Source organism: Falco naumanni, chromosome 15 (assembly GCF_017639655.2).
Source record: "Falco naumanni isolate bFalNau1 chromosome 15, bFalNau1.pat, whole genome shotgun sequence".
NCBI lineage: Eukaryota > Metazoa > Chordata > Aves > Falconiformes > Falconidae > Falco > Falco naumanni.
In genome coordinates, this window is record NC_054068.1 from 12,237,268 (window position 1) to 12,260,789 (window position 23,522).

The following is a 23,522-nucleotide window of genomic DNA, read 5'->3' on the forward strand; positions in this document are numbered from 1 at the left end:
CAATGTTGCTGTGCTTACAGAAGTGTTCATTATGCAAACTTTTTGAACTGTGCAGACAATCAAAGCAACTTCTCCCCTTGGTGATCCCCGTGTGACTTACAACCTAGAAGAGGGACTTGTTCCGGAGACCAACATGCCAGTTCGTTTCTACCTGACTCCAAACAGACATGATGGTTCTGCTTCCATCCTGGTAGCTGAGCCACTAGATTATGAAACAACAAAGAGCTTTCTGCTGAGGGTTCGAGCACAGAATGTTGCTGCATTTCCTCTGGCAGCATTCACTACAGTCTACATTAATGTAACAGGTGAGTAAGCTCTTCAGCAGTGTTATAGTATAATCATAGTAGTTATTTTTTTCTTTAAAGTTTTATAGTTTTCTCTTTATGCACTCTTTTCTGATGTTTTAGATGTCAATGACAATGTCCCATTCTTCACTTCATCTATTTATGAAGCCTGGGTAACAGAGGGAGCTGGTGTTGGGACATTTGTCATTCAGGTGTCTGCCACCGACCTTGACCTTGGTCAGAATGGTGAGGTAAGCAAGTGGGGACCTACATCTTCCATGATGAAAGGTATGGAACAACTTCTGTGTGAACAATGGCTAAGTAGACTAGAATTCTCCAACCGAGGAAAGGGATCACTAATAGGGAAACATGAGATCAAATAAAGTAGTTAATTACGTTTCTGTCTTGCCATATGAAAAATCCAGCTAAAACTAGTAGGTGAGAGATAGAAAACAGAAGAAATACTTATTTATACAGTCTGTGGTTCAGGTGAAAAATGTGCTATAAAATGCTGTGGTTTGGAAAGGTCTACATAGACCTAAAATATGATTGGATAAATTAATGGAAGGAAAGATGTGTTAAAAGCTTTTGTGAGTTGTAAATCATTGGGGGTACTGAAAACTGAGCCCTTACAAAATATGTCAAGTTAACATCAAAAGTAGATGTATTTGTTACTGATTTTAAAAATCAAAAGTAGCTATATCCTTAGAACAAGAGTGCAAGCTGAAGTCAAGTGCACAAAAACCTACATATAATAGAGACTAGAACATGGTCTATGATACTGAGCAAGTTCAAATTCAGCTCTCCTGGCGTTATTATATTAGTACCCGGGATCTTTAGCTGAGTTTGAGTGCTGTTGCACAAGCACTGTACAAACGTGAAGTAGTGAACTCAGGGACTGATTAAACAAGACAAATTTATTTCCTTTACAGATCAGCAGCCAACATGCAAGGAAGTTAATTGACTTTAAGCTATATTGCTCAAGCTGGTAGTTGTACCTAGCTTTCTTGGCCCTGTTCAAGTTCTCAAATACAAGACTGTTCCTCCTCTCTAAGCATTTAGTTGTGAACAAAAGGAAAGTTTAGGTTAATAACTTCTTTTTAATCCTTTAGATAACTTACTCCCTGTTACATGACAGTGGCAGAGACTACACATATTTTCACTTGGACTCACAGACAGGCTCAATATACACTGCCTCAGTGTTTGATAGAGAGAAGAAGAGGTCCTGTCTTCTCGAAGTCAAGTCAGTAGATGGCTCTGAATCAGCTCGACATGGAAAACATGGGAAGCCAAACTCAGGTAAGAGACACGTCTGTGGCAAACATGATTTTACCTGGATTGGTCTCTGAAAATAAAAGCTCTGAAGTGCAAGGTTAAATGTTAATTTCCTTTTTTCAAGTGCACTTGTGAAAGAGTGCCTGTTGTTTTGGCTTTGGTTTTTTTCCCCTACTGTTTCTGTGTGCAACAGTTGTGGCAGGTCTGGAAGAGATATTTTATGTGATGACCAGGTAAGTTTTTTGTTCTGACATTAAAGGAAGACTATGGCTTCACAGTTAGTTTGGCGAGAATTTCCTAGCTAGCAAGGATGCACCCAGTATCTGTAGGATGCAGACCTTTGGGTAACAAAGTGTTTCTCAGAGCACTGAATATGGTAATATACTCAGTCAAACGTAATTATGAAGTATGAAGCAGGAAAGTTCAAGATAGAAAAATCCCATTCTCAATTGACGACTGTTCTTCAACAAAGACTTAAAATTTGGCTTTTGTAGCTCCAGGACAAAAAGTTACGACTGAAAGCTATACAATTGCCATATTAGGCATCAATTATTCACACATTATCTGTTTAAACAAGTTGGATGTGACACTGATTTGATGTCCAAGTGCTTTTGAGTAATGTTGGTATATGTATTGTCCACAACCCTAAGGGTTTGTTTCTATATTGTCTGCATATTCGTCTTCATTTAATGTGCAGCTAGACAGTTTAAGGAATTGTAGCTGACAGAAGTGGCACAGCTGAGTATTTTAATGTCTTGTTTCTTGTCTCTCTAGACACAGCCTACGTGCGCGTTTTTATCAGCGATGTGAATGATAACAAGCCTGTCTTCACTCAGAGTGTCTATGTAGTTAATGTGGATGAAGACCAGGATGTGGGCTCAAGTATCATTACAGTCAGTGCTAATGATGAAGATGAAGGTAAAGCATTGGAATTCCCCATAGCTGTGTCTAAAATATTAATGAGTTAATTTCAGCACAGCAAGACATATTTAGTGGTGTTAGAGAGGTGGATGTCTTTTTGTCTTCAGATTTTAAAACTTTAAGTGAACTGATCAGGCATGAACATTAGTTCATAATGGAGCTGTGAGGCATAAGTCAACTCTTATTTCGGGAGGCAATGCATTAATGTGGGATGATAGGGAATAATTTCTGTGCCAGCAAATACAAATTTATTATAGATCATACCATTTTCTTACAAATGGGGACCAATAAAAATGTCCTTATTGACTAGAATGAATCAGACTTGATTTCAGTGAGGTTCATTTGCTCTTTCTGTGGACAGTATAGTTGTATTGTTTGTTTTTGGTTTGTTGGTGGTTTTTTTTTTTTGGTACACATTCTCATATTTGAATCTAGACTTCCTAAATGCACATGTTGAGTCTTAGCTATATTGTTTTATCTACAAATCAGTCAGGAATTCAGCTGTAATTTGTAAGTCATGTAAAAATAAGTACATAACCAGTGCTTATAAATGAGAGAGGGGACGGTACAGGCTTCTGTCTTTTGGCCATGGTGCACTACTAATTTGGCTTTGCTGCATGGCAAAACCATACATATTTTGTTGCACAAGCCCCAAAGGACTGTTCTGTCATTATGGCTGTGAAGCGCAAGTACATCCTGACTGTGTTTAATTCCCCCCTGGCTCAAGGAGGTTGAGGCAAATGTGGCCAAGTTGTACTGAAGAAGGATTTACCTACTTAAGGAATTCTTAGTTTGTTATTTAGGCTGTGTGTAAATCTACTCTGTAGTGTTGGGATCAGAGACCCTGATGTGATGGATGTATGACACTTCTGTCCTCTTAATAAAGTAAATGATTAAAGATGTAGCTATGAAAGAAGGAAAGAGGAGAAGAATGGTATGTGAAGGTAGAGCTTGCAGAAAGGCTAGAAGTCTTTACTTGATCTAAAACCATTGGGGAATTGGTATTACCTCTAAAATTGTGAGAAGTTCTGTTAGGACTGTCACCTCTGGCTTAATACATAATTATCCTGTTTGTTGGTAAAGTCTGTGCATAAATTAATATGAGTGTGAAGTGGTTCTATGCTATGAGGTGTTTTACGATAACTCATTCTTACACGCTGCATGTTAGCAAATAAGAATGTTTCTTTGGTCCCATAGCCTTGGCCAGTCATATTGATCCTTCAGAGAATTCAAGGTATCATAAGTAAAAGCAGAATTAATACTTAATTGCAAAGACACATTTTTATAATAAGACACAGATTACAATAGGACGTACCAGAATTCAATACGCTGGTAAGTAATCTGGCATAGCTGCATGTTTTAAAAGACCCCAAAACTGTTAATACCAAAAATCAGTTATCATAAGATTTGTACTTCCTCTTAACATTCCATGTTTCAATCTACTTCAAGAAATGTGTGTCTTTTGATGTTAATTGACAGGAACAAATGCTAAATTACGGTATCAGATCACAGCTGGAAACACAGGAGGAGTACTTGATGTAGAACCAGAAACAGGAGCCATTTTTATTGCTCAACCACTGGATTATGAAGAAACAAAAATGTATGAGATTCACTTGTTGGCCTCTGATGGGAAATGGGAAGATTATGCAGTTATCGTCATCAATGTCTTGAATAAAAATGATGAGACTCCAGTTTTCTCTATCAATGAATACTATGGAAGTATAATGGAGGAACTGGATGGGTTACCAGTCTTTGTACTTCAGGTAGTGTATGCAGTTTCAGAGATCATATTACAGTAAAAAAGCACAGATTACTCTGGTAAAATTATGTTAACAATAATCCAGCACAGATATATTAATGAAATTTAGTTTTACTGAGGGTTTTTTTGTCAGTGGAAGAAGAGAAATGGACTTTTGTGGAAAAATAATTACAAAGATAGTAAGTAGGAGAAGCAGGATTGATCATTTGTGATCCTAAAATGCAAATAATTACATTTTAAAATAGCTATCAGAATAGCATATTTAAATTACCTCTACAAGTACGACAATATTATTTTAGTATTAGAATATCTACATTGTTATTGTAGCGCAAAGCATATTTACTTACTCTGAATTGTCCCTCAGCTGCCTCTCATTTGCCATTTATTTGCCCTGCACATATTAATTGCATGTGATATTGTTTTGCTTGGACTCCTTTAGACTGTAGCAGCACATAGGGTATAATGCAATCATTGCATATTTTGTAATTTCTATGTCTTTTTTTTCAAAACTTCTGTAGGTTATGGCAAATGATCCTGATAGTAATGTGGATGAAGGAGATTTGAGATACTCATTGCATGGGCATGGTGCAACAGATATTTTCACAATAGACGAGAAAACGGGCAGCATTTACTCTCACAAGATGCTGGATCGGGAAGAGAGAGCACTGTGGAGATTTGTTGTATTGGCTACTGATGAAGGTGGAACAGGACTTACAGGATTTGCTGATGTAATTATTAATGTGTGGGATGTAAATGACAATGCACCCATGTTCACATGCATGCCTGATGATTGCAAAGGGAATGTCTTTGAAAATTCTCCTGCAGACACATTAGTCATGGAAATGGGTGCAGTTGATCGGGACGATCCAAATGTAGGTCTTAATGCTGTCCTGACTTACAGGATAACAGAGAATGTAAAAAATGAGTTTGGTACTGACATGTTCAATATCGATGCCAATACTGGTACAATCCATGTAGCGGGGGGAATGCTAGACAGAGAAAGAACTGAAAATTACTTTCTTACTGTTGAAGCAAGGGATGGGGGAGGGCTAACAGGAACTGGCACTGCCACTATCTGGATTGCAGATGTCAACGATCAAGTACCTAAATTCACAAAAAAGATGTGGCAGGCAGTAATTCCTGAAAACAGTGCCATCGACTCAGAAGTTCTGCAAGTGTGTGCTACAGATGCAGATGTTGGGGAAAATGCTGACTTAATATTCAGTATCGTCGGTGGAGACCCAGACCAGGAGTTTTATATTGAGAGTGACAAAGAATGGCAATGTGCCACCATTCGACTGAAAAAAGAATTGGATTTTGAGAATGCACATGAAAGGCAGTTTAATCTTACTATTACAGTAGAAGATCTTGATTTTTCTAGTATTGCAGTATGCCTGATTGAAGTTGAAGACTCTAATGATCATAGCCCAGTTTTCCTTTCTCAGTTTATTGAGGCAAGCCCTGTCTTTGAAAACATGCCTGTAGGTGCTACAGTAGCCACAGTGAGAGCTACAGACAAGGATTCTGGTTTGAATGGGAACATTATATATTCTATAAAGTCAGATTCGGATCCTATCAGACAGTTTGCAGTTGACCAATATGGTCATGTCATTGTGGCAAATACACTAGATCGTGAAGCCATTCAAAAATACAGTTTAATTGTACAAGCTTCAGATCAAGGGACACCTGCCCACACTGGAAGCATTACAGTTTTGATTAACTTGCTTGATGTTAATGACAATGGACCAAGGTTTGAGGCACCATACACGCCTGTAGTTTGGGAAAACATGCTGAGGCCTGAAATTGTGTATATGAACCATACATCAAAGCTGCTTCATGCATTTGATCCGGACAGTGAGGAAAACGGGCCACCTTTCACATTTTCATTGCCACCAGATTATCAGAATTCTTTGGATTTTTCTCTTACTGACAACAGAAATAACACAGCAACTGTAACTGCTTTGAGGTCCTTTGACAGAGAAAAGCAGAAGGTGTTTCATCTGCCAATAGTTATAACAGATAGTGGGATTCCAGCTATGAGCTCTACAAACACCCTAACTATAACAATTGGTGATGAAAATGACAACTGCCATGAATCTGGCCATAAGGAGGTCTATGTGTACAGTTACAAAGGTAAGTACTATCTGGATATTATATCAGATCCATGAATATAGCACAGTTTTACACATGATTTTGCTCTTGCGGTTCTTAATTAATTTTTTTAATAGTTTACGTATTTCAAAACTGAAACTACAGTTCTATAAACTACTAAATGATGTGAACGAGTAAAGTATATTTGCAAAGCTCAGACCCTAGTGTGTAAAAGATCACCTACCAAAAAACTGTTAGCTGCAAACAAGTATATAATGCACTTACAGAAAAAGCAGTATTTTCATAAAGTGATAAAAACTGTTTTCCGTCCACTAGTTTTTCACTCGCACAGAGGAAAGGGGTTTTGTGTGTGCATGATGCATGATATGGAAAGTATCTGATGCTGAGAGATCTGATGGGAATGGCAGAACTGAAGCAGTTGGGAGAAACAGAGGTTCATAGATGAGCCCTACCCAGTAACTGTAGATCAGTCCCACCTCTGCTGTGACAGCCACTGTGTGGCAGAACAGGACAGAAATCGTGAACAGGGAGGTTTTCTGCTGGCAAGAAGGGGTCTAAGAAAAAGCTGTGTCAGTGCTTTTTTAGGAAAAGAATATAATGTTTGGGGTGCAGTAAATGACTGCTTTCTAGAACATGTAGTCTTTGAACTGGGAGAAAAAAAAAAGATGCTGTTCTAGAAGTGTTCTTGAGTGATGTGCAGTACATCAAGAAGTACTATCAGGAGAGCTGCTCTGTGATAGCAGCCTCAGTACTGTGAGGTTTAATGTTACAGTGGGAGAGAGCAGAGCAAATGCATCCGTTACATGAATGTTGTATGTTTTCTCATCAGAGTGGTTTAGCAGAGGATGAGTAGTTTAATAATACTTTCTAAAGCTTGTCTTGGATTTCTGTTACTGTGTTTTTCCTGAAATTACCTGTAAAACTTGACCTTAAACTAGTCCTGGTGGCCCTTGTTAAGCATGGCTTATTACGCCTTTCCCCAGATATTCCATTCTTGGGGAATTCCATAGACTTGGCTGTATCTAAGTTATCATTGCAATAGTAGAATTTCTGATAAATATTAGACATGTTAATCTGTGGGAGGTATTTTGCAGTGAGTTATTTTTGTGGAATTCAGTATACCTAAGCTAGAAAAAGATGTGACCAGATCCTACCATAGAAATGAGAGAATGAACTTTCTCGGGTGGGTTGGCTCCAGATATGAATCTTAAAAATTTCCCATGTTGCTGGATCTTGGCTGTGACGTTCAAAGGTCTCCTTCCTTGGAGTTGCTCCTTTTGCTATTTAGAACAGTTGCTTGGGTGTTCCACTTCTGTGACAGCCCACAGGGGTTTGAAAAAAGGGCCAAGAACTGGCACAGCTTTGTGGCTTCTTGCCCATTTCCTTTTCTTAGCCGTGTCCTTATCTACCAGCTGCATCCCACAAGATGCTCTCCTTCTTTCACTGGATTCCATTTGTGTGCTGTTTGAAATAATAAGAGTAGCAGTGAAACATACAGGGATTAATTCCTGACGTGGTGACTTTTTTTTTTTGTCTGGTAAATTTATATAGAGTTCTATTTATGTATCATTCTGTAATTGTATTTTATTTTCAGCTTTACTTCTTTCTTGTGACATCCATAGTGTACTCACATTTTCAGAACTGGCAGAAATCGTATGACAAGCTATATATTATTTTAAGGATCCTGGATCATAACCATCACCAAATTGAGCAGGAATCTGAAAATAACAGATGTAGTAATGAATGCAGCAGAATATAAAATGCACTGAAAAGCAAAAATTAAATGCAGATTTATTATAATTTATCTCAACAGGAAAATGGTCAACAACAGTGCTTGGGGAAGTGTTTGCACCAGATCAAGATGACTGGGACAATAAAACATTTCTCATTGAAGGAAAACTGCTCAAGTGAGGATTGTATTTGTGTCAAAATGAGTGATATTTATGCTTCTGTAATTATTTTACTCACCATGTATTTCTCTGTGTTCATGTTTTGCATAAAGCCAAAGTCATTGAGTGTACTAAGGAGTGTACCTTCTGAATGCTCTTTTTCTTTTTTACTTGGGTAGCTAGGTATTAAGAAATTAATGCATTAAATTTTTTTTTCCAAGAGATTGCAGGATCACACCATAATGCTGATTTTTTAGTCAGATGTCATCACTGTTTTATTTAAAAATATACATTCTGTAAGATGCAATTTAAAAATAGAGTTTTTAATACTTGCTCTCAAATGTTAGAGTTGATGGAATACAAATCCCAAATTTAAAAGGGCAGAGTGGAATCATTTCATCTAAAGTGGAAGGGAATTTGGTGATCTCCTTTGATGGCTACATTTACAATTGCATGCGAAAACCATGACTCAGATTAGTGGAGTGTCTTCTGTTAACTGAAATGTTGAATTGGATCCTTAATGCCTACTTATACATTATTTGTTCATATCGTAAAGTTGAGATGGCATATAGCATAACTGTATGCTGTTTGAAATGCAGAAAATGGGTTTGAAAATTATTTTTTTTTTTGTTTCTGCTGTGAATAAGAATTCAAAAGCTTTAGGTAGCCCCAAATTAGACTGACTTTCTGTCCATCAGCAGCCCCTGGACCTATTCCCATATTAAGAGGTTACTGTTCCATAATAGTGGTCATGGAATATTTCCATAATTACTGATTATTGTCCCTGTGAGGTGGCAAATTAAGATGATATCAGAGATTTCATCCAGTCCTTATCATGTTCCAGATGGGTAGATGAGCATCTGTAACGACTTTGTGTAGTTTTATCACTTTTTTAGTACTTATCTCATAGACCTGCCCGTGATGACAACGTTGAGCTCCGTGGTTCAACTACACACTGCTTTTATTCAACTTCGGGAAAGTGTGGGGATTTGGGAGTGGCAGAAACATCTGTGTATAAGCTCTGCAGACAGTAATTACTGAATTAAGATGTTTCTGGTGCTTTGCTGTTTACTAATTTGTGTAAGTTTTGAACCTATAACCTTCATAGTAACATTTAAGGCCTCCTGAATTACGTTAATGAATAAAGTGCTCAATTTTAATTTATTAAGGTTTCTAATTGAAGATTTATGTCTAGGTCTTTCAGATTAAATCAGAAGACTGGTTCTTTGATGATGGTGGATAACACTTCCCAAGGAATATACAACTTGAAAGTTAGAGTTTCTGATGGAGTTTGTCCTGATGTTATATCTACAGTACGAATCCATGTCAAAGAGCTGGAAAATGAAGCCATAAAAAACTCAGCCACTGTGCGTCTTTCAGGTTGGTTTCATTTGCTGGTGATAGTTTATATATATAGCTGCCTCTATAACTGAATAATTATGTGATGTAGGTATCATTATATCAATACTTGATTTATCACGGTAGGGCACTTTCCTGTATGCTTCCATATTGTAAAATAAGAAATAAATTGAGAAATTAACCTATGGACTCTCAGTATTTCATGTTTATCTCTTTTTAAATCCCAAACTCAGATGTCACAGCAGAGGAGTTCATAAGGAGAGACAAACACGGCAAAACAAGACATGGCCAGTTCAAGGAATTACTAGGAAAAATGTTACCTGCTAAGCTTAGTGATATCATTGTCTTCAGTGTGATGAACATAGATGGAAGACAGACAGATGTAAGATTTGCAGTCCGTGATGGCTCGGCATATTACAGACCTGAGAAACTACATGCTGAGATGGCAGCATTTAAAAATGAGGTATATTCTCTAGGGTTATCATGCATCTATGTAATTCACCCAAATACTGAGTTTTTAGGTTATATATCCCAAGCCTCAATAGAAGAATATGCTAGATCTACAGATAAGTATTTTTTCCAGCTTCACTCAGGACAAAAACGCTTGTCAAGCAAGTGCTTAATTCAAGCTTTCTCCCTTACCCTTAGTCTCATACGTACAATTATTATACAGTTGTACTAACTTCTGGTTCAATAAATATAACGACTTTTTAGTCGCAGAAAGATGGTTCTCCGTTCCCTTCATGGTACAGTTACCTGTGTTTCATTGTGTAATCTATCAGACTTTTGAATATGATGTCAGAAGAAATCCTTGGAAGCTAAAGTGGTACTGTAGTACAGAGAATGTCTTGGAAATGACAGCTTTTTGGATGTTCCAGATGCTGATGATTTGGGTAATCACATCAGCTTGTTGTTAGACACTTACAGTAGAGGCTTGATGCCACCCAGATGGAAATTCTACTGTACAAAGAGCTGACACCTTATAGAAGTGCTGGAAGGAATATGCAGGTTAGAAGAACAGTTACAACATTAGTGAGATGGAGACAACCACTTTTGTCATTGTATTTAACTCACCAAAGGACAACTTTAAATACGAAGTGACACCCTCCCCCATGTTTTTTTTAAATAAATAAATAAAATAAAGGGAAAATAGTTTTTGAATGTAAGATGCTTTCCTCCCCTTCCTGGTGTTCCCTATCTGTCCTGCACGCCGTTAAACTTAATTACCCAGACACAGTCTGTCTTGGCTCCACTTTTTTTTTTTTGTAGTCCTCCAGATTTTGGTTTTGCTGCACTCCTGCAGATGCTTCTGAATAGATGCTAAATAGATGCTAAAGCTACTGCTTTGCACAAGGGCAAGATGCCACTGCTTGGCTTGTAATTTGCTCTGGACAAGGCAGCACTTCCTGACATGTAATTTGTGGCTATGGGGGCATTTAGTACATGGTTCATTTTATGGAGGATTTTTCCTGAAGAGAAGATGGTACTTTCCCTTTTGTGAATGTGGCAGGGTCTGCCTGATTCTAGGAACCAAAGAGAAATATCTTAACTTGCCACCTGCCTACACCTTGCTGTATCTTAAATAGTTGTGTGGATTATGGTGAGACTCTGAAGAGTGACCAAGTAGGAAATATCAGAGACTAATAGTATTAGTGAAGCGTAACGACTGCTTCTTTTGCGTATATACTGAATTAACTGCAACAATATTACAGAAAACTGCATAGAATTCAAATATTCTGTCCCATAATATATGGCAGGTGAATTAATCAAAGTGGTAACAAGGGGATTTCTTCACATATTTTAATGAAAAATTATGTTTTTATCAATTATATATCACCTTTCAATATTTAATGAATAGCTCTAGTGAGCAATCACCAACAGTTTACAGAAAACCACTCATAGCTGGGTAGTTTTTGTACATGTGTTTAACTAGAAATACAGAAAATAAGTAATTAGCACTGGAGTTATTAATTGAGTTGCTAAGTAAATAATATGTTTGTATTACTTCCTTGGGATATAGCTTCACAACAACTGTTTTTATTTAGCAGAGAAATAATCCATCCCAATACTGTAAAGGAGCCAAGGTTGTTTATATACAGTATGTTTTTTTATAACAGTATTACATAGCTGCCTAAATGTGCATTATAGACTCTCCACTAATGGTGATGGATGTGGGCAGCAGACATGAAACTGCATTGTCAGGATGCATCATGTCATTATAAGGTATATTTTATGCCTTTGGGGACATATTTTTCAATACATGTGACGATATTTGAGGATATACTCACAATTGATTATAAAGGTCAAAGTTCCTATAGCGGTGAATTGAGATGATTGAACAAGGGCGAAAATAAAGTAGAAGTGCTTTACTATTTGTTTTGATCCTTTCAAAGCTTATTTTATAGATACCTGTTATACATTTTATCGTTTGAAAAAATACATATTAAATGTATAAATAGAGAGAGTCTAAGTCTGATGTAATGTTGTTAGCTTTACATTTGTATACCTCAGGGTATACCACTGTGAGAGCAGTGAGGTCTCTTGTATTCGGGTTTGAGCACTAAATATGCATGATGTTAATGTATTTGAATCACCAAATACAGATCAAATTCTGAAGCTTTATAGGCACCTGTGCAAAATCCCCAAACAAGCAGAGGGAAGGAATCTGTTGTGCTAGGGAACAAATTTCATGGTAAGTTAGTCCACTGCGTAGGCTGCTGGCTAAAGCACGGAAGGTCTGAAATAACGGCAGCCCTGTTGCTGTCCTCAGGCTCTGAACAGCTTGCTTCCCTTCTTCCTGCTTTCTGCTAGTTCTTCTTTGGTCTGTTCTAATCAGAGGTTGCAAATTGTGGAGACCCTGTTACTACATTGCAAGACCTATATATACAGTGAGGCTCTTCTCTTTATTGGGGTATTTGGGCTTTCAGGTGTAACCCCAATTAGCGACAAAAACAATGAACTAGCCAAGATTAATGTGGAATAGGATACCATCCAGTATGCTGACTTGACTGCATTTTGTTTCACACAGTTTGTCATTAAATCTAAGTTCATGGGGCACGAATCAGTAAACTGAATCCCAATTGCTGCAAAATTGTCTTGTCAGGCCACTCTCTGTGGGCGTTATTATTGAATGCAGCTCAGCCCTGCATTTTCCTGTGTCCGTAACCTTACATGCAAGAGAATATCTTGCACATAATATCTGGGTGTAACTCACAAGGAAGAATTTTTATGCTGGCTTGAGCTAAAACATGCCTATTGCTATCAGGGTGCAGAGAAGTGTGATACAGGTGATGCAGCTTGGAAGGTGGAGTATCGCTGCTCTCAGAGCTCTGGTACTTGGGGAAAAAATTTAGTAGGCCAGTATAGATTTAACGTGTTCATAGTCAGTTGTGTCAGTTGAGTAAGTTTTTAGGAAATACTGCTACTGTCATTTTTTTCAAATCTTTCCTGTATTTGTCAAATCATTTTGCTTGCCTGTCTAGTCAGGGATGTTAATAATTGATACTCAAGAAACAAGCATTCCGTTAAGTCTGTGATGGCGTAGATTTTTCAGAAATTAAGGAGTAAGTAAAAGTATCCATTAAGACAAGACTGGTGATGTGTTAAACTCTATTTTCTTTTAGATCCAGTCAGCTTTACAATTCAACATTTCACAGATTGATGTAGATGAATGTAGGACTGCAAATTGTAGTGAGGGCACGGGCTGTACAAACTACTTCATCATGAGTGACATCCCAACAGTGATGGATACTGGAAGCGTGTCATTTGTCTCCGTAACAAGCAATGTCAATGCTGTCTGCACCTGTGCAGCTAGGGACCGAGTTCATCAGTCTTGTTCTTCCTACCCTCAAAGCCCTTGTCTCAATGGTGGGGTGTGTATTGACACTTTGAATGGTTACAGGTGAGGAAACTTGTATTGCAGATTCTCTTCCTTTTTTTTTCCTTCTATTTTTAAAGTAATGAATGGAGCTTATAAGGTACAGGTCTTAAAAAATCATAAATGTAATTATGACTGAAGGAGAAACAAAAAAAACCCATGAGTGCATTGAAGTGTAAACCTAATGACAACAGGATCTTCACTAACAGTCCAGTGACAGTGCTGTAGTGCTGACAGTGGTGGAAGTAGTGTGTGAGTGAGAAAGAAAACCCTGGAGAAAAAACAGTGTTTAATTAACGTGTCATTTTTGAAGAACACCTAATTCAGTATGAAGGAATGGGAAGTGTGCTTGCTGGATTTCTGGTTTTTTGGTGGGTTTTTTTTTGATTGTTTGCTTGCCCCAGCTCAGAAGAGTCATAATAAAGGTAACTATCAGTGATAGTGGCAGGGATATAGGGGGAGTGAAATGTAATTTAAACAATGGGTAATCAGCAGTTTAAAAAACATTAGATAAGAAACTTGCTTTATTATAGCATCACCTGGCACGTGCCAGTATTCCTTTCATGAAATTATACTGGATTATTCTAGCTAGGAATTAACCTCCCTGAGTTTTCTCTGTAATAGATTGGACAATTGATGTTTGGTGTTCTGTTATTTATTTAGGGAAAAAATTCTTTGTTCTCAAAAATATGGCCTCCAAAATACTTCCTTTTGATGGAGATAGTATAGTGGATAAATATCTTTGTACTCTTACTTTAATAATTGCCAGGGACCCCTGAGATTCTGCTACAATCTTTATTGTTTCACTGCTGGTTTTTTACTGTAGTTTAAGTGGTACATCTGTTGCATGTAAAGCCAAAAAAAAGTTGAACATTGGGGAATTTTGACTATTTTTTTTGTGTTTGTGCTCTTTCAGATGTCTTTGTCCTGCTTCATTTCATGGACCAGACTGCCAGCAGACTAAGCACAGTTTCCATGGTAATGGTTATGCATGGTTTCGTCCCATCAGGCCTTGTTTCGAAAGCTTGCTCTCTCTCGAGTTTATTACTGCGGTTCCTGATGGACTTCTACTGTATAGTGGTCCTTTATCAAATCCAGAACCTGGGAGTACAGAAAACTTCATTGCAATAGGTACTTCTGCAGAAGTGTTTGAAAAAATTAAATGTCTTTTGGGAATGGGTTGCTTGCGAACAGTGTAGTAAAGAGTATAAATTCTGTCTTTCCCTCTTATGACCTGATTTATTTTCTGGTTTGAGAATATTTTGAAACGTTTCCTAATAGGTCGTTCTTCTTTAATGTCTATTTTTGTAGCCTGCACCTATGACTTTAGGTCCATCACAGAGTTGTAGAAATCAAGGGGAATGCAAAATAAACAGATTTATATGTATATATAAATAAATACCTTTCTAGGAAAACTGTAGTGCTATAAAGGAATTTATGTACTTTGAAGATAACTATTACATGATTAACGCAGTCTTAGTCGCTTGTCATTCTTATCCAGTTTGGTGAGAAAAGAAATCCACTTAAGCTGCTTTCAGTCTTGGAGCATTTTTGCACTTTTTTTAAGCAGCAATGATTTGATGGATGAATCCAGCCCCAGTGTGCCACTGTAGGAAAATTTATACACAATTAGAACTCATTTCTTTATGTTGACACATATTTATAAGATTACTACTGCTTATTTTTTGTGAATTAATACACAAGATGCACAGTATGGTTGGCATTTTATATTTTCCTAATTAGTTGAAAGGTAATGTTGTTAGCTGTTTTTAATCATTTACCTCATTAAATCAGTACAATCATTAACTGCTAACATATCCAAAATGGAAAGATTCTCACAGCTGAATTTAATTTCTTGTTCATGTTGTATTAGAACTCTCCGGTGGTATTCCTGTGCTGAAGATGAGCCATGGCTTGGGTTTTGTGACGCTGCAGTTTCCAAGTCACCTGAATGTAGCAGACAAAAAATGGCATCAACTAGAAGTCAGAACCAATGGTCAGGTCAGATTCGATTTTTTTCCACATCAAGATATTTGTATTTCCAATAGCATTTCCCTGTGCAGAAACAGGGTGGTAGAAAAACCAGACTGGTTAATTACATGTATTATTACAACTGTGTTTGTAGATTTGATGAATAATGCAAATTTTGGAAAGACAGCGTTGTCAATTCCAAATATACCTATGTTGTAATCCTTGTTCTGGGATCAGAGGAATCTTTTTTTCTCCTGTTTTTTAAGTTCTGTGGCACATATGGAATGTGCATAAAGGCTTAGCTGTAATTTGTGCATTCAGTGTACACATTTGGACACTGAAATCAATTGCCTATGCACAAAAAGCAGATGAAAAATTACTTGCAAATGCAGTTACAGGTTTTGCAAAAGTGGTTAAACTACTGAAAAGCATAAATTAAATGCAGAATTTAGTGCCTTCTTTTGTTAAATGGTTCCATTTTGGCTTTACTGGTTATTTTAAGTTGGAAAACAGAATAGGAAACAACCCAGCCCTTTTCACTTGATGGTATGCAAATGAAAAAGGTGGAAATTCGATAACTTGTTTATTGAATTTTACAGAAATTCTTAATTCATTAATCCCATGTTTTGGTGTAGGATGTTCGATTCACTTTGGATCACTGCAGTGCAGCTGTTGTTTCGGAGATAGAAGGAGTAGGTAAATGGCTGTCCACTGAAGATCGTACAAATTGTGAAGTCGTTGGGTCTGTGCCACGAAGAGCAAGGTACATTTCTGAGATTCACTGAAAGACAGTGTATTTTAAGGCCTTTGAACATTTTGGCTATCGAATGGAAGCCAAGTTATTAATGACTAGGGGCATAAAACCATTTGCTTTTCTCTAGGGCCTTCTGGGCTAAGTCTGGACCTTAAAGCACTAAAACCATTTTGAGGAACCAGTCTTCCTTCGAGTAGTGGTGCAGTACTAAATGAGAACCCTAGAATGTGGTGTGGCTAATACTGGACCTTCTGTGGGTTCTGTGTACCATCCCTTACCCACAGGATTTCTCTCACTATCTTTATCAAGTCACTGTAAGCCTGTTCTTGAAAACCTCATGAAATTAGGCCAGTCTTCCTGTCCGACTGGCGTATGTCTGAGGGCTCCTACTGACAAGCTTTGGTGAACGTTAAGACACACTGACACATGGGATTCTCCAGTTGATCCGCCTTGATCGCGGAGTCAGAGGAAGTGCACGTGTATCCATCCCTCAGCTGATAACTTCACAGCTGGGTGTACTTGGATGAACTGCTGATTAAAGCAGGCTGAGGCTGGTGTGTCGCCTTGTGGGCTGTCTCCTGATGCGGCATACAATCCACCTGTGTGTCTTCTCCAGCAAAGTAATACAGCTGAGGTGCGATAATGACTCTGGTGGTTTAAATTGCTTGTACTGTTGGGTCAGCCCTTCGCCCTTAAAACTGAAAAGGTTGGAAAATCTTATTAAAAAAGCAGTTATTACTTTCAAAGCAGAAGGATGTGTTCAGCTGCGTTCTGCAAGGGTTTGGATTCAATATAATTCCATCCTTTGAGCTGATGTTTATTGCCCTTGGTGATGACACCAGGCTGGGAGAAATGACCGGTATGTTGGAGGGCATGACTTGGAATTAAAAATGAACTCAGCAAACTGAAAATAAAACCTGAAAATACACTGTGCTTTTTCCACTATGACAAAGGGCCAAGTATTGCATGTAAGCAGAAATAACCAGCCTCACAAAGGGAAAGAAGGTAGCAGCTGCTCAGTGTCTGTAAAAGGTACGAGTAGTGCAGCAATGCCACATTAACGTGAAAAAGATGAGTACCACACAGTAATACCTCAACATGTGGGCCTCTCTAAGACATGGAAAATAACCTTTCCACTCTGGTTAGCGCTGTTGGGCCTCAGCTGGAGTTCTGGGGTCCAGTTCATGCACCACGGTGTGGGATAGATGTGTACCAATGGGGTATAGTCCAGAGAAGAGCAGTGATTGTAATCAGCTTGCTTGGAGGATAAGACCTATCAAGAATGAAGGAATTGAGGTCACTTAACTGAAAGAAGGGAAAACTGAGGAGAGGGATGAAAATTCTCAGTGTATATAAAAGCATGCTGCAAAGAGGATTTAGAAAATCTGTTTTATACAGGGCCTTAAGTTACAATGAGGAGTATTCAGGTTTTATTTTAGGGAAACCTTTGTACTAATAAAGATACTTGAACTGTGGAACAGATGGTCTCAGCAAGTGTGCTGGGGAGCACTGGGATTAAGCCTTGTCAGCAGATGCATGGAGCCCTCCTGGTTGTGAAGGGAGCACACAAAAAAGAGAAAAATATAAGAATAAATGAAAACAAAAAATGGAGTTGATAACTCAGGGAAAAAGAAACCGTGTGAGGACTAAAAGAATGTGGAATTCTTTGGCTCGTAGAGGTGGCTGGGAGATGTTGCAGAGCCTGGATGCGTGTACTGTACCTCTTAGACCACATTGACCCAACTTTCAGGTTTCTGACCTTTTATCATACACAAAACAGTCTTTGTTGTAGTATTCTTAGAGTATAGGATGAATGTGCACACAGAGAAGTACTTAAAGGAGAATATGGTGTCTGGAGTATCACAGCTGTTCCTGACTTGAACACAAACATACCTGAATTATAAGTGTCCCACAGTTAAACTCCTATAGACTTCACTGTCATGTTTAAAAAATTAATCACTCCTTATTTTAAATGGCTGGGTTCTGCTCTCTGACTGACTGTATTTAAGCGAAAGAAGATGATAAAACAGTTACATTCTTTGTTACTTATAAAGCCTCTGTTATTTGGAAATGCAGTTTAGATGTTTATCTGCCTTATATAATGCCTATGTTTGAAGGTAAATTCACATCTGGTTTTATTATTCATATGATTTCTAAAGGTATTTGAATGTGAACCATGTTCTCCAACTGGGTGGCGTGAAAGAATCGTTACCATATTCCTACCCGCAATTGCTGCACAAACACTTTTCGGGTTGTTTACGCAATTTCATCTTGGATACTCAGGTAAGGGAATTTAAGCATTTTGCTTTAGCAAAGGAGTAAACTTCTTTATTAAATTTTTGGCAGTTTTGTATTATCCCTGAGACTTTTACTTCCATTCGTCTATTCGATGCCCATATATCAGTGTAAAATACAAGAAAATGCTGGATTTTGAGGCCATAATTAGAACAACTACCTTGAAAAGTAGTTTCTCAATTACAAGCAGATGTATTTATGAGCCAGAAACTGTGCCTTTGTTTATCCCCTACTCCATGCAGCTGTCTTCCAAGCTTCTTTGCGCATTCAGAGAACTTCTGAATGGCAATTGTATAACGGTATATTTATGCCAGCTGTCTGCTTTGTTGGGGAGTATTAGGGGTTTTTTGTTTTCGTAGTCGGTTGAGTTTATTCAAAGGCAAAATATGGTCTTGAGAAAATAAGTTGAAATCTGAATGTCAAAAAGCAAACTTAACATCTTAAGCAATGCAGATGAAGAACAGACTGCTCTGTGGTATAGCTATTCGTGTTTTAAAATGAAGTGTAAGTGTTTCTTAAATAATGTTTCGGTGTCATACAATTTTCTCTTGAAGGTATATGACCTTCAGTCTCCTGCAGAGTCCCTGAATAGCCTCCCTGGCTGCACACTTACGGATGGGAGCTGTGAGACCTTGGGGTCGTCGTCTTGTGGTGTTCATGGGAGGTGTCTTGGAGACTGGGGTTCATTCGCGTGTCGTTGTTTGCCGGGTTACTATGGCTATCGATGTGATAAAGGTGAAGTCTCTTTTTCTGTTACATTATTGATAGGCTGGTAAATTTTACAGTACAGAAAAATTAAAATGTTTGCAGGTAATGATTGCTGCGGTGGTTTGTGATGTTTACATTGTGTAAAACCATGTTTCAGTATAGTAACTTGCAATTTTTAACAGTTTATTTTCTAATTCCCTTTGAGAAATTACTTTCGCTGTATTAGATCATTTCTTTAGTCCTGAGGGTGTTTGTGTAGTAACTGTGTAATGGAGACTGCATGACAAAAGAATTGTGAAAAAAATAATGTGTTTTCATCAAAGGTTTTGAATTTGCATTAGTTTGCACTTTCAGAAATATCCAATAACCTAAAACTTAAACGTGAGTGTGCCAGTACCACTTGCTGTGCAGAATTAGAACTACACAAGTAGAATTAGAAATTACTGCTCTGTCGGTGTCTGGAAGACACTCCATTGGTTTAAGAGTCTGTGCTTTCGGTATAGTGGGATCTTTCGCCCTCATGGAGCCAAAGTTTGCAGCAAAAAGACAACTATAAAACAGCAGGCTGTGAAAATGTGTCGTAGCACTTAATACTTTGTCTGCAGTCTCTTCTTTTGTCTTGGTCAGAGCTTCTGCTTTCCTGCCGTCATCCTGTGTGAGCATTGTTAAGGAGGAACATCAGCAGGATCAAGTCAGGAGGGAGATCACCTCTTTACAGGGGAGGATTAAGTGGGAAAGTGACTGGGGAAGTTGTGGAAATAGTTAAAGGGGCATGTCCCAAAAGACAAGTTGGTCTCATGGATCCGTGCTGTGCATTACAATTTTTTCTTTTACTTTCAACTCTTATTATTAAAATAATGCAAACAACAGTATTTCCTTCTCCTCACAAAATGCCGTAAGGGTCTCTGTTCTGTCTTTCTAGCTGCCAAAGAATACACATTTGGGCCAGGAAGTTACATTCGCTATCAGCTTCCCATCAGCGTGCCCGCCCGTAGGACGCTGTTTGAAGCCATGATTAGGACACGGCAGCCTGACAGTGTCATCACAAGCATGTTGTCTCGAAATAAGGATGAACACATCACCCTACAGGTGAGCAAGGCATCCCAGACAGTGATAACATAAAGTTAAATCAATGCCAGTGAATAGTTACCCCAGAGAAGTGTTAGCTTAAGTAAGAGCTGGAAACGGAACCAAAAACCTTATGCTAAGCACAAAAACTTTGGAATTCATTTTATGAGCACTTACAGATCTGATCGTTCACTGTTGACTACACAGCCATGGCGTATCCCATTTGATTTCATAGGAATTTATTGCCAGTTACAGTGAAGTATATATAGTTTGCTATACAGAATGGGTTAAATGGTGTGTCTACCCTGGTGTCCTATTTGGCTGTAGTCATGAGTGGCCGATCCTGCATAGTGCAGACTCTGGCAAGAAAGCTGCCTGTAGCAGTTAATGGTGTTGGACTCAAAATGAGAACCTTTGCGTTTTATACGTACCACCAAATGTCACCTCTTGTCATGTAACCATGTTACCTCTTCAGTTAAGCTGGTTTGAGCTGTTAGTGCAGAGGTGATAAACCAGATTCTCAGCCATATGAAGAGCCCTATAAATTTGTCCAAGAGACACGCAGGGTACAGTTACTCCAAGTGAATGACATGCTACACCACTACCAGTATTTAGATTGTCTAGTTCAGTAGCACCTGAATTATCTTTACATTACACTGTATGTGCAGTGTAAACATAACCTACATTTAAACAAATGCTTTACGATTGAAGTTACAGGTCAATACAAAACATTCGGTGATGACTTCTGTTTTCTTTCTTACTACTTTGTTAATTATCCACAAGGTTGTTCAGGGATTCTTAGTGGTCTCATATAATCTGGGTGATGGAGACTATTCTGTAAGCCTTCCCTCCTACCACATTGATAATGGTGAATGGCATCATATCACACTGGAGAGAAATGAAAATGAATTTACTCTTCGCCTTTATGAAGGAGGTGGGAAGAGAGAAATTCTGAAAGCAGCAGGAACGTACAAAGAGATTGTGATTGACCCTAGCAGCTTGGTCCTTGGAAACACCTACCCATTCATTCAGAACAAGAGTTTTCAAGGTGAGGAATTTTTGATCTCACTGTTCATAATATGGACCTGTAAAAGTTAAGGTTTATTGGTACTACATGGGCATATTGCAAGAAGCTTGCTTTATGTAGAGCCCAACCAAAACGGACAGATGCTTGCATGACACTTTGCAAAAGGGACAGGAAAACTGTTCTGACTAGGAAAAAGGTACAGCAGGGAACTAAGAGCAAATACTGTTAGCTGCTGGACTTGCAACAAAGGTGGTGACCTCTTCACGTGACTGTATGTGTAGTATTTGTAACTGGAGATCCACAAGCTTCTCCCAGCTGGGCTGTGGAGGGCTCACTGCATTAGATACACGGTTCATTGCATGGTTCTATCCAGCCCGCTCAGCTGCTGTCCTTCCCTACCAAATACAACTGTCCCTATACTGAAAGGAATATTTCCATTTTATATGTGCCTAACAGAACAAACTCTGGTTTATTACCTTTATGCATGACCTTTGTGTTGGTGCATTTTATAGTCACTCAGATGAAGCGTTAACTAAAATTAGAAATGGTTTATGGAATTAGAGATAACAATTTCAATTTTCAGCAATGGAATGGACACAGTCATGATGTCTGTTAAAAAAATGTCAGTTTTCAGCCTGGAAATTGAATAGTTATGTTTCTCTATATTTCTTCTTTATCTAAGGTTAAGATACCTGTAACAGCTTTTTTTTACTCTGTCCTCAGTTGGCAGCTCATCCTTCACCTAAAATCATAGTGTAAATAATGCACAGTTATGCAGCAGATCTTTTATATTGACAAGGAAGACACACACCCATTACTTGGTTAAATGCACCTGATGTCTGTCTGTCACCTCTCCCCCACGCCTTTCACTTCTTTAACCAGATACTAGTAAATCCATTTGAAACAAGGTGGTAATGTTTTCACCTGGTAAAAGTATTTCAGTGAATAACACAAAAGTGCGAGGAGAAAATGTCTAAAATATATACGCATTAAATGGAATAACAACATACGACACAAGTGTATCATAAATTACTTAGAAAAAGATTGTTTTCTATTGTTTCACTAGAAGTATTCCAATGATTAAAGTTTACACTGAGAACTAGAGACCATATTCTGAAATTTTATTTATTGGAGTAATAGTATTTGTTTTTAAGCAAATGAAGGAGTCAAATGGTAACATGAAAGTCATTTTAATTAGGACAACTAATGTTGCTGTTAAGCAGCTGAAACTTTAAGGGCTTTGAATTTATAAAATGTACTTTATTCATCAAGGTATATGCTTTTATGCTGAGGCATCTTGTGCATATGAAATCAATACATTTGTACATCTTCAATACAAAATTCCCATCAGTGACCCAAGGCTGTTTCACCATTATTTGTGGTTTGCTCTCCTGTAAAGTTAAGCTGTAAATTACAATTAAAAATCAACCTAACACAGTTTATACAGGTACACATTGAAGAATGTAACAAGTTGTCCCCATATAACACGTTTTCCACAATATTTGTACTTTTCTGTTGAACACATAGTGAGGGGGTACATATTCTACTGTCTTGAGCACAAGCACATAGAGGCCTGCAGCAGCACTTGGTTCTTGTGGAAAAACACTGGGACTCTTGATCAAAACTTTTAACAAATTCAGTCAAAAAATGGAGAGCAATGCTTTGAAAGGTCAGGTAGGTTCAGTCCTGGATTTGAACTTTGGTGGCCTGGGTCCTTTGTTAAAACATAAACTGCCAAATCTTACAGCTGCTTCAAATCATTCTTGCTGAATGGCTTTTATAACAGTCTCTTTGTGCCTTGCCTCAGGATGTATGAAGGATGTCAGATTTAATAACTACAGAATCCCTCTGGACGCTCACGTGAAGGAGCTGGTGTCAGTATTAAGTGCCCAAGGCGTCAAAGAAGGCTGTTCTTCAGAGGCTTGTAGGAATAACCCTTGTAACCAGGAATTTATTTGTGTTGATTTGTGGATGATGCATGAATGCAGGTAATTAGTGGAAATAAAAGCATAAAACCCTCCAGACTGAGGTGGGAAAGGGTAGATGCTGAAGAAGGGTGCAACTTGAAGGGTGCCACTGGCAGTCTTAGCAAATCAGTTGAACCACAGTGAAACACTAAGCAAGGTGCCTTGCAATAGGCACCAGGTTACTGAGAACACTGCCCTTTTAGGTACTACCCTTAGCGGATGTAAATCAGTGTACCTCTGTGGATCCTGTAACAAT

At 38.2% G+C, this 23,522-nt stretch overlaps 1 protein-coding gene across 6 annotated transcripts in view; it reads left to right on the top strand.

Annotated features, from left to right (window-relative positions):
• Positions 1 to 23,522, top strand: part of LOC121097745 (neural-cadherin-like) — a 66,904-nt gene that overhangs the window by 33,562 nt on the left and 9,820 nt on the right. For 2 of the 6 annotated variants that reach the window (XM_040615011.1, XM_040615012.1), the window contains exons 13-30: positions 56 to 305; positions 408 to 535; positions 1,397 to 1,583; positions 2,334 to 2,477; positions 3,960 to 4,243; positions 4,758 to 6,372; positions 8,165 to 8,258; positions 9,436 to 9,620; positions 9,833 to 10,062; positions 13,223 to 13,500; positions 14,393 to 14,607; positions 15,350 to 15,477; positions 16,083 to 16,210; positions 18,361 to 18,484; positions 19,051 to 19,231; positions 20,127 to 20,293; positions 21,056 to 21,320; positions 23,107 to 23,287. In XM_040615011.1, coding sequence (XP_040470945.1) covers positions 56 to 305; positions 408 to 535; positions 1,397 to 1,583; positions 2,334 to 2,477; positions 3,960 to 4,243; positions 4,758 to 6,372; positions 8,165 to 8,258; positions 9,436 to 9,620; positions 9,833 to 10,062; positions 13,223 to 13,500; positions 14,393 to 14,607; positions 15,350 to 15,477; positions 16,083 to 16,210; positions 18,361 to 18,484; positions 19,051 to 19,231; positions 20,127 to 20,293; positions 21,056 to 21,320; positions 23,107 to 23,287 — 4,784 coding nt within the window. Of the gene's footprint in view, positions 1 to 55; positions 306 to 407; positions 536 to 1,396; positions 1,584 to 2,333; positions 2,478 to 3,959; positions 4,244 to 4,757; positions 6,373 to 8,164; positions 8,259 to 9,435; positions 9,621 to 9,832; positions 10,063 to 13,222; positions 13,501 to 14,392; positions 14,608 to 15,349; positions 15,478 to 16,082; positions 16,211 to 18,360; positions 18,485 to 19,050; positions 19,232 to 20,126; positions 20,294 to 21,055; positions 21,321 to 23,106; positions 23,288 to 23,522 lie in introns of those variants that run through there. The other 4 variants (XR_005831071.1, XR_005831072.1, XM_040615013.1 and 1 more) reach the window with 4 other exon arrangements.